General features: G+C 39.2%; 1 protein-coding gene across 1 annotated transcript in view; it reads left to right on the top strand.

Moving 5' to 3' along the window:
* Positions 1 to 656: 656 nt before the first annotated feature.
* The window catches only part of ell (elongation factor RNA polymerase II), an 82,936-nt gene continuing 72,380 nt past the window's right edge, over positions 657 to 11,212 (top strand). Inside the window, exon 1 of the mRNA XM_057840430.1 lies at positions 657 to 1,081. Coding sequence (XP_057696413.1) covers positions 947 to 1,081 — 135 coding nt within the window. The 5' untranslated portion in view covers positions 657 to 946. The remainder of the gene's footprint in view (positions 1,082 to 11,212) is intronic.

Below are 11,212 nucleotides of genomic sequence, written 5' to 3'. Positions count from 1 at the left end.
AATGGATTGGACGTATATCGCCGTCAATGACATCTAAGGCATTACCGTGTCCATCACTAACATGTCACTGTAAATGTAAAAAATCATGATCCTTGACTGATTTACTCCTGGTCAAAGTAGATTGGACGACTATCGCTGTCAATGGAAGCCAATGTTAATTTATGAAAGCATTAAAATAGGAAGGTTGCTGATGTGTTTCCTGTTTTTAATGTTAGTGGTAATATATGAGGTTAATGTAAAAACAGCTCATTTTTAAAGCAACTGGTCCATCTATCACTGTCAATGGCAGCCATTGAGTTAACATGTTTCATGTATTCAAGATTTCACATTCTAAAATTGTGACAGTTTAACCATGTCATTTTTTGGTTTGATTTCTTTTATTCACAGTTAATGTTTTTTTTTTTTGTTTGTTTGACTCAAACACGTGTAGTGAAAACAGGTGGGGCTCTAATACATGATAATGACGTATAATTTAATACCTCCCCCTTCCCTGCAGTCCAGCCTGCTTCTTTGAACTCACGTTTAACTCCTTTTTTTCGATCTCTAGTAGCAAGCATTACGGTAAAGAAAAAGAAAAAATCATTGGACTGCTTACTGTAATCAGCCTGCACACGAGCACGTGGGTTAGTTGTTAGACAGATTTTTGCCATTAGTTTGAATCAAAGTAGCTTATATTTAAGGTTAGACGATACATATTCAAACAATATTCTTATTTTAAGTATTTTGTGCTGTCTTTAATTTTATCACGATTTGATTGACGTGCCCGCATGTGGGCGTGTCAATCAAAATGGGCTGGCGTGGCGTCATCAGGTGACGACAGTATTTGACTACCGTATTCCTGAGAAACGGGACTTGTCCGTTTACGGCACAAGTGCGTGCGCGTGCGTACCCGGTGCGTGCCCGTGCGTGCGCGTGTGTAGCGGCGGCGGTGGGAACGGCAGCCAAGATGGCGGCGCTGAAAGAGGAGCGGAGCTACGGGCTGTCCTGTGGAAGAGTGAGCAACGGCAGTAATGTCTCCGTCTTCCACGTCAAACTCACTGACAGCGCGCTCAAGGCCTTCGAGGGTTACCGGGGCGGAAAGGTAAGAGCGCCCCCCGCGAAACGAGACATTTCGGGCTGAGGTGAGGAAAGGGAGGGGGATTTGTTGGAAGTGTGTCCGCGAGGCTGTGACAGGCGGCGGCAATGGTAGTAAAGCCGGGGGACATTGGGGGGGTCGGTCCACTCCAACTCGCTAACCCCCTCTTGAGCCCCGACAAGCGGCCACACCGCGAGACTTCAGCGGCTGCTCGGTTCTCCCTCTCAACCTGGTTGACTTGAGTGTGGTAGCTAGCGTTTTTTAATCAGCAACACCCAGAACTGAGTCTACTGAACATTTGCGTTTCTCATTTAATTTAGATATTTATTCCCACTTTGCGAAATATCATATTTCGCTTCAAACTTGTTTCCAGGAAAGTTTGTTAAGCTGTCAAAACAGTCCGGTGAAGCAGCCAGCCAGCCAGCAAGTGGCCACATTATCAGTGGCAAAACAAAACTACTGCTCAGGGGTGCCTTAATTTATGAGTTTAATTTGTTCCATTACCACTTCAGTATCTTAATTCACTCGAATGTGAATTGACATTCATCTCATTTAAACTGGTAGGACTGGCTGTGAATACTCATCTTTCAGTGCCATTGAGTTAAACAGTCTATTTTGACAGGGATTAACAGTCTGTCATGGACCATGGCATTCAAAACTTTTACAATGTGGTATATTGGGCTGTTTGATTTTTGCCATTGAGTTAAACAGTCTATTTTGACAGAGATTAACAGTCTGTCATGGACCACGGCATTCAAAACTTTTACAATGTGGTATATAGGGCTGTTTGATTTTTGTCTAACAAAAAAATCCTGATTATTTTCTCTCAAATCCGATTTTCCGATATCGATTGGCAAAATAAAAATAGTGACAAAGCATTTGGAATGTCTTCTATTTAAACCGAGGGCGTAGGTGTGGTCTCAACATTGGTAGGGACGATATGGTAGGCCCAGACCCGGCTGCAGAAAGAAATTACAGGGGGGGCATTACATTTTTGGGGGGGGGCACACTTCTTCAACGTAAATTTAGCCGTAACAGTGGCGTTTTTACCCGTTATATTTTCTGATGATAGTGTCAGTCAGGGAAACTGCAGGAGGTGGCAGCGCTATCCCTTCATGTTGACTTTCGGCCGCGTCTTTGTCATGGCTTGAGTTCGTCTTTAGTTTCTTGAAAAAAAACACTGATGTCCATTCCAATTTGAATTAGCAACGGAGAAGCCGCTCAATCGCCATTTCTGTAACCAGAGCAATCCCTATTCAATCGCAGTACCCAATGGCCGGCTACTCAGCCCGTCCCCCTTATCTGTGATTGGCTAGAAATTGCCTACATTTGCTGCTCAGATTGGTTGAATTGAATGACGACCGATCAAGATAGGATGACTAGAGCAGTGTTTTTCAACCTTTTCTGAGTCACGGGACGTTTTTACGTTGGAAAAAATCACACCACACCAAAATGTTCCAAAATTACTTTCTGTACAGTATATTTGATTATAAAATAATTTCTCAGTATTTATACTTACTCAGTGTGAAACGTTTAGCAATTAGGCTTGAAAAACTATCAGACAGGGGACTTGAGCAACGTCTTTAAGCACATCAGGGCAGGTCGTCTCGCTGACAATGGCTTTGCAGGCAGGTAGTATTAACGTCTCTAACACAGTTTGGGACTTTTGGGATTTAGCAACAAAGTAACTGGCTTTCAGGGCTTTCTTATTTACCTTTGTAGTGTTTCTCAAAAAAGTTGCCCATTTCTCTGTGTTTTCACAAAGGCGTACAAAATAGTCCATCGACTTGTTCTGAAGCGACGGGCGTTCATTTGGAGATGACGTTTAAGCTTGTATGGCGCCATGGCGCTAGATAGCCGCTCGTGTCGCGTTCAAGAACTGCTCGGATTTCTAGCCATCTCCCACCTTGCTGTCCTCGATAATGTGTTGGAATAAAACAAAGAGGGAGGATTAACAGTCGTCACATATGGATAAAATGGAAAGGACATTTTTGTGTATGTCGACACTTGACGAGTCAAATAATGAACAGTAGACGTGCTGGGGTCCACATTGTTGCGGAGAGCAAGGTGGCTGACGGCCAGAAATCTGAGCAGCTCTTGAACGCAACACGACTCATCTGCACACAACCGAGAACTTTTTGCCTACTCCTTACTTCCTACTGCAACTTTGCCCGACGATGTTAAAAAAAAGCGACATTGGATAATTTCTTGCGGCACACCTGACGATCTCTCACGGCGGCGGCACAATCGGTTGAAAAACACTGGAATGTAGGGTTCATTCTCTCCATGTGTGTTTTTGTGGAAGATTTTTTTTTTAATTACACAGTACAGTTTAATCGAGCTAGGGCGGGCACAGCCGTCCCTCAGGGCGGGCCCGGCCCCCTAATGCCCGCCCATGCCGCCGGGTCTGGGTAGGCCTGTCGCGATAACAACTTTTATTGTGCGATAATTTATCTCATAAATTATTGCCATATGCGATATTATTGCGCCCCCCCAATTTTTTTAACCAATTTACAGTAACACAGTGACAATACAGTACATATTAATAGATCAAGTACACCCATTTAAATGCGATAAATTTTTACTCTTAAATTCAAAAATACTTTTTAAGAAATCACAACTAAAAACAATCATCAGCCAGTCAAATGTGCGTTTAGGAGGGGAAAAACCCGGACCGGCACATTCAGCAATGAAAAGGGGGTACATGTAAGTCTGAACAAATTGAAAGTAATTCACTTAATAATGGCGGGGTCAATTGCAACAATTAAAACACATGAGAAGACAATCTAAATGACCTATATATCTGAAGTCATATAACGCAAATAAGGTTGCTTAAAAGTTGGTGGGGACAATTTGAGCATCCTGAAAAGTTGATAGTGTTTAGTCCCTACCGTCCCTATGCAAACCTACGCGCTAGATCTAAACTTATTTTTTCTTTGTTAGAACTGAAAGTGCCAGTGAAATTTGTTGATACACACACAACAATCACTTGGGATTAAAAGCATTTTATTTATACAACAGACATAAGCTCTGTTCTTAATTAAAGCAATAATGAAAGAAAGCGCATTGTCAATGGGTTTTCCCATTGACAGTGTATCAAATACTTGTTCTCCCCACTGTACCATTTGAACCTAGATCAAACATGAGAAAAGTAGTCAGTCAGTCATTTTGTCAAAATAGCTTGTGTTATTAGATTTTAAAAAAAAAAAAAAAAAAACATGGCATGCTTTTAGTTTAGTAGCAGCAATTTTGACAGGAAAACGAGACAGGGGCAGACCCGCATAGACTTTCGTCCTTGTGGAATAATGCAATATATACTCAGCCAGATGTGGCGCTATAGTACTGTCTGTTGTTGTGTTGTAAATGAAAGTTTGCAGACGAAGTAAATGAGGATATGTTGAATGTTTAAAGACTGCATTGTTTATTTGACAATCCTTCTTCAACAATACTTACACTTACGGTGTTATGCAATTTGTGTCCAAAGTTGGCTGGGCAAAAGTTGCAGAATCGCCGGGAGCCATGGTTGTTATTGTTCTTGTTGTTTAAGACGGCGTGCCCTCGTGGGAGCAAGTGGAAATGCAAAGGAAAATACGGCACCTTAGATAAAGAAAATGGTGCAGTTTTGAAAATCGAACGTACCGATTTGAATGTTTTTAACATCGTTTGAACCAGAAAAGTCAGTTTCGGTTCAAAATCGATTAATCAAACGGCTTCAGTAGTACAGGTTAGTGATGGACACAGTAATATCAATTTTGACTGGGAAAATTATGTTGGTTTTAACAGGGAGCAGTTGGATTCAGCCATGTGAAATGAGGCAGACTAGAGGGCCGTGTATCCACCCTAATCAATAAAACTAAATGTAAACACTTTTAAAATAAACCATTACAACGCCACTTTAATTAAACGACTACTCGAAGCAACAAAATTTAATTCGAATATTTAATTCGAATATTTTTTTCCAATCGAATACTCGAGTTAATCGATTAATCATTGTAGCACTAGTTAACACTAGTGCAGCAGGCAGGAGAGAGACACGGTTGCGTCTGAGCCGAAATAAGTTTTAAATTGATTTTTTTCATATCGGCTGGTTGGATTAAAAAAAGGCCGATAAAGTTATGTCAGATTTCCAAATATTGGCGCCGATAATCTGCGCGGCCGATAATCGGTCTACCTCTAGAAGATATATGAAGTATCTGTACAATAATTTACTACTACAAGAATATCAAAAATGCTGATTGCATGAAAACGAAAGCATAAGGCATGGCAGACTTTTTGTGTTCATGTGGCGCTCTATGCACATCTGGGTACATTTGTTGAAAAAAATAGGTCTGGTGTCTATTAACGATCTGCTTGGTCGGTCCTCATAAACAATCACTGCGTGGACAGGCAATTCACTTTCTCCCTCAGACAATACAATAATCTAATTTTGGGTCTACTGATCGCTTCTCCACTCCCATTCAAATGAGAACCCAAGTCACAGTCGATTCGAAATCCAAATAATATTTTTTCTAGTGCTGCAACAATTAATCGATCAACTTGAGTAATCGATTAGAAGAAAAATATTCGAATTAAATTTTGTTGCTTCAAGTATTCGTTTAATTAAAGTGGCGTTGTAATGGTTTATTTTGAAAGTGTTTGCATTTCGTTTTATTGATTAGGGTGGATACTAGAGGGGTGCAAAATTTCCGATTCTTAGATTATTCGCGATTCGGCCGTGGAAGATTCGAGAACGATTCACAAACATACAAATTCCGAATGTTGAAATATACCAGGTAAAGCGGAAATAAAACGCAGTCAGCGTGGTCTGCGGGACACAACAAGGAACGGACCGAGAGGAAATATCATGTGGAGCTAATGCCGCTAGGTTAAAAAAAAAACAACAATAATACCTGACTGCGGCCGTCAGCCGCTACAAACAGCTCCCAGTTGCTAGTTGCTACAAACATACGGCAACATACGGCTATGGTAGATATCACATATATCTAGACTAGATGTGAAATGACAGACTTTCCCGCGCTAGTAAACAGGCGCCATCTTAAAGCAGTAGACTTTTCTAGAAGGCTCTGTTGTAGAGAACCTAATTACTTTTTATCTAAAATACCCCTAAATCGGCAAAATCTTGACTTGAATCTATCTTTAAATGATGAAAGTTTTAAAACTTTCACATGTAGAAAGTTGACATGAGGGAAATTATGGAATAACGGGCGCAATTTTAACAATTTTAACGGTTGATTCACAACATTAAATTAATTGAATGTAGTTTAAAGCTGCTGATACAGAATAGGGACTTGAGTATTTTATTTACTGTTTTTAACCGGTAACTTGATACTAAAATAGTAGTTTGGTTTATTTAGCCTGAGAGGATTTTTGAACAATTTTGGAACAAATATACAAAACATTTAAAAAAAAAAAAAAAAAATGGGGTGAGGGGGGCATCAATAATCGATTTATAATCGAATCGGAGTCTCTGAATCGTAATCGAATCGTTAGCTTCCCAAAGATTCCCACCACTAGTGGATACACTACCCACAGGTCTGCCTCATTTGACATGGCTGAATCCAACTGCTCCCTGTTCAGACCAATGTAAGCAAAGTTTTTGTTTGAGCTCATGTTTTTTTAATGCATTCGTAATTTAGTTTATAGGTATATTTAGTTTAAAAGTATATTTGTTTTGTGGGACTGTGTCTGAACCATTTGTTAGGAGCATTGTAAAAAAAAAAAAAAAAGTTGGCATTTTATCGCATTTAAGCTAGCGGACTTTTGCTATGTAAGTTAGCCAATTGTTCTTTTGTTGTACATAGATCCTTATTCATTATTTTTTTTATATACCATTTGTGGCTCAGCTCAGGTAATTTAATTTTTCATGTTCCTTATCCGATTACTCGATTATTTGAACTAACTAGTTCATCGATTAATCGACTACTAAAATAATCGATAGCTGTAGCCCTAATTTTTTCGTTCGCTTGTCTGATCAGTTTTACACTATACAGGTGCTTGCTCGGGAGATTTTTTTTTTTTTTGTCAATGCCCCAAGCAATCGGGAAACGCTTAACTTTGTTGCCAAGCTCGACTTGTTGGACTGTGCACTTGTAAGTTGAGCTACCACTGACGTGGAAATGATTTTTCATAGTCCTTAGTTGGAACAGTGGCTAATGTTTCCCAGGGGAGCGATTCAAGTTTTGTCCAAAGCGGTTAACTCGCGGGCTGGAGACCACTGCATTTTTTGAAATTGAAAAACACATTATTTTGTTGCTGTTTTATATAAGAACAAATGAGTGCCATTTTCATGCACGTCAATGGGTACAGATGATCTGAAATATGAGTGATTTCGGTTACAGTCGTCATCTAAGTACCTCTGTGTAAGGTTTTCACAGTCTGGTCTTCCACTCCAAGTAGGGCTCAAACTAATGATTATTTTTATAATTGATTAATCGGACGATTAATTAAACGATTAATCGAATAAATGTCACTTTTTCATTTACCTTCACAATTTAACTTTAAATCATTTTCAGCATGTTGTAAGTAACAATGAATACAAAATAGATGATTATTTCCTTCAAAAATATTTTTTCCTGACTTAAAACGGTACATTTGTAGACTGCAATTGAGTACATAAAACCTGTTAAAGTTCTAAATAAAGGTTCTGAGTATAAAACATCAAAATAATTTCTCAGTACACAAATCGGAGCTAAGTCCTGTTCAGTCAATATACATTAAAAAAAGTGGTGCTGATTGACTTTTTTTTCTTGTGGGCAAAGTGCTGATATTGTGTCAATGACTTTAATTTTCTTTCTACAAACTAAACAAAATCTAATGAGGACGCAGACTGTAATGAATCAATTTTATTTATTAAACAGTTGTTCATAAATACAGTCCAAATCCAATTTTAAGCACACTCTCTTGTATGACAATTTACAGTTTGAATGGGAGTTTGTGTTGAAAGGAGACTCTCAGCTGTTATATGAATGGGTTCATGTGTGTGGTTTCTTTATAAAGAGAAATGAGACATTACTATCTAACAACTCAAGTGCTGATATGCTTCTCCAAAACCGAATACAAACAGACACTTAAAACACTGATTAGAATATTTGCTAACTAGCTTAGCGCGCTGTGCTAAGTAGTAACATCAACAAAGAATACAAACAATACAGTTGGCTTCATTTACTCACCTCTGACGGAGGCACACTGGCTTCAACAACACTAACGACAAGAGGATGACCGATCAGGGATTTTCAAATACCGATATCTAAAAAAATATCGATATGCCGATATCCAAAGCTAATTTTGTAAGCTGATATATATTTCGCCGATAGAATCATTTTTAAAGCTTGTAGATTATGAAAGGCAATTTAAAAAAAAAAAATGTTCAACACCTTCAAATTTAAATGATGACATGAGACTTAAAGGGTTAATTCGGTCTGATGCTACCAAATCAACAAACACAGCACTTCCTTTATTGATTATACACACTCAGCAAGAACGGTACATTATTTTCACATAATGAAAAACCCAACAGGACTTCACGGCAAGATATAAACAAATGAGAGTGAGTTAAAGATGATTCTCCCTATGCTAACGCGAACGCTACGCTAACGCTACGAGTTACATTTAGAGTGTAAGGTCAGTAAAAACCTGAAAAGGCTAAAGCATCATTGCATATTCTCTCATGCAAGATAAAACCAAAAAAATCTTACAATATTTACAAAACAGGCAAGCCTGAAGCTTACTGTAGCAGCCTGCCTTCAACCTGCTACAGGGTCTTTCTGGGGTCCTACCGTCAGTCAAACAGATGCCTGATCAAAATCCTTTAACGGCTTATATTTTTGTTAATCGGCTGATGGCCGATGTTGGAAAAAAGTCCATATATCGGCCCGATATATTTGTCAACCTCTGAAAAGGACAATATAACTATCGACACTTCAAAATATTACTGCATTGATTCAGAAACCCATCCTGAGTGTAGCAGTGAACTCTCTCTCTCTCGCTCTAATCACTGGTGCTCGCAGCCTCATAGTACATACAAACAAGGACCCAAACAGGACTGGTTATCGCTGCCGGCAAAAATCGATGATTGAATTAGTTGGCGACTAACTTATTAATCGATTAGTTATTGCAGCATTAACGCCAAGCTATTGGTCACAAGACATCCCCTTCTTTTAAATGCCACAGAATATTGTGTTCTACGGCTACATGATCCCAGACCTAACAAAAAGATTGGCGTCCAATCTCTTTTTCATTCTTTAGTTATGAGCTGTTGAGCCTAATAAACAATGTTTATACGTCTTTAAAAGACGCTTCAAGTTAGGAAGTGGTCCATAGCAAAAAGGAGTGTGACACTCTTGTTTTAATCTGTGAAAATGGCCACACTGTGCTGGGGCTTCTGCTGCTTACTCTGAGGATTGCCTTCTAAAATTTCAGCCTCTATAAATATTTGACAGGGAAAACCTGGCTGGTCAGGAGAGGGAGGCCTTATCTCCTCATGCAGTGTTTGTGTACAGCGCCACTGAGAGCTGATAAGCACCAACTATAAATTGTGGCGCCTAATTAACTTCCTATTTGTCATTTTGTTGTTGTTCCTTTTTGCACTATTGATATTTTCACAGGCGTAAACTTGGCGAACAATTGTTTAGTCAATCTCATCGAGTTGTGTTGGCGAGGAATTTAGATTTTGTGTGCGTGCGTTTTTGGATCATTTACCCTTTTTATAGTCATTCTCATGGGTACGTGTCTATGATAATATCGTAAAAAGTCTTAAAATAGGTGCTAGAAATTGCTCATATAATTGTCTATTTTGATATTGATGTAAGCATGAAAAATCACTCTGTAAGGCTATTTAAAAAAAAAAAAAAAAAACACTTGTTGGCGATAACATCCAGTGTGCAACAGCAGTCATAAAGCGGTGAGCAGACTGGGGAGTTTTGATGCTTCCTGTTTGAGACGCGAGTGTCAGCTGGTCGCACTCTCATTACGACAGCAACAGTGACCTAGAGCTCGCCTGTCTTCCTCCTAACTGGCAGTGACACAATCGGCAAGCGAGCCAATTAGGGCCTCGGAGTTAGCTCAAGGCAACTACTGATCAAAGTTTTAAAATTTTCATGTCAGGGTAAAGTGTTTACACTCTCACTGTGCAATAAGCGTTTTGCTTAAACTTGTTATTGTGGGGGGGTTTTTTTGTATTTGGCTTTTGTTTTCAAAGCCTTTCACAGAGGATGTTGAAAACTGGATCCCTGGGGAACTCATTTATTGCAAAATAATTGGTGATTAGTGGACAGGTATCGTTAACATGGGACAGAAAGTCTTGAAAAATATGGGGAAAATGAAGTTTATATCGTCATTGTGAAAAAGAGGCCACAGGGCTGTTCCGGCATCACTGTAGTACGTATTATTGTACGTCAGTGGGTGTTAAGTGTTAACGTCACACTCCTGTTCTGGTATTGCAAAATACACTTTCACACAGGCGGTTTTCCTCTTCTTGCCAATTGGAATTCCACACATAAAGCTTCCCTCACCCGAACAATTTAGTTTTTGGTGCCATTCATGCAATATAATATCAGAAAAAAGGTGGGGAAAGTCCAGCTTTTACAGGCAACAGAAAACTGTGAGCGATGTGTTTTTTTATTTTGTTTTGTTTTTTTACTCAAAACACAACTAGACCAAGGGTAGTCAACGATCGTGATGAAAGTGCCATCGTAATCATCTCTTGGCATGTACAGTTTCTTCCTCTCTTGTTTGTCTTTAACTATGTTGCTGTCCCTCCCTTAGACTGCAAGTTGGCATAACCTGCGAGATTGAACTTTATCACTCTGGTGTTAGATGAATGGTTCATTTTTGCTGCAGGGCCACATCTCATTTTTGTCCTTTGGTAAAATGAACTTTTGCTGCCGTGCATCCTTGAAAATAGATGTAATAATTTTGTTGAAGTGGTCTGATTATTGATATATGGCCATATAATATGGCCACCTAACAGCTATACCTTGTAGAGCTTTTCATTCATTTACCTTCACCAAGTGAATAAACTTTTCATAGCTGTTGGAGTGCATTTTAGCAACAGTGATGGTTCTGGTAGCCCTTTTAATTTTCGTGTTAGTCTTTTGGACGAAAATACTTATTATTCTAATTTCTTGGTCATGGTTTTGT

Source organism: Corythoichthys intestinalis, chromosome 7, assembly GCF_030265065.1.
Source record: "Corythoichthys intestinalis isolate RoL2023-P3 chromosome 7, ASM3026506v1, whole genome shotgun sequence".
NCBI lineage: Eukaryota > Metazoa > Chordata > Actinopteri > Syngnathiformes > Syngnathidae > Corythoichthys > Corythoichthys intestinalis.
The sequence above is the reverse complement of the archived record's forward strand: the minus strand, read 5'-3'. Positions and strand labels throughout refer to the sequence as shown.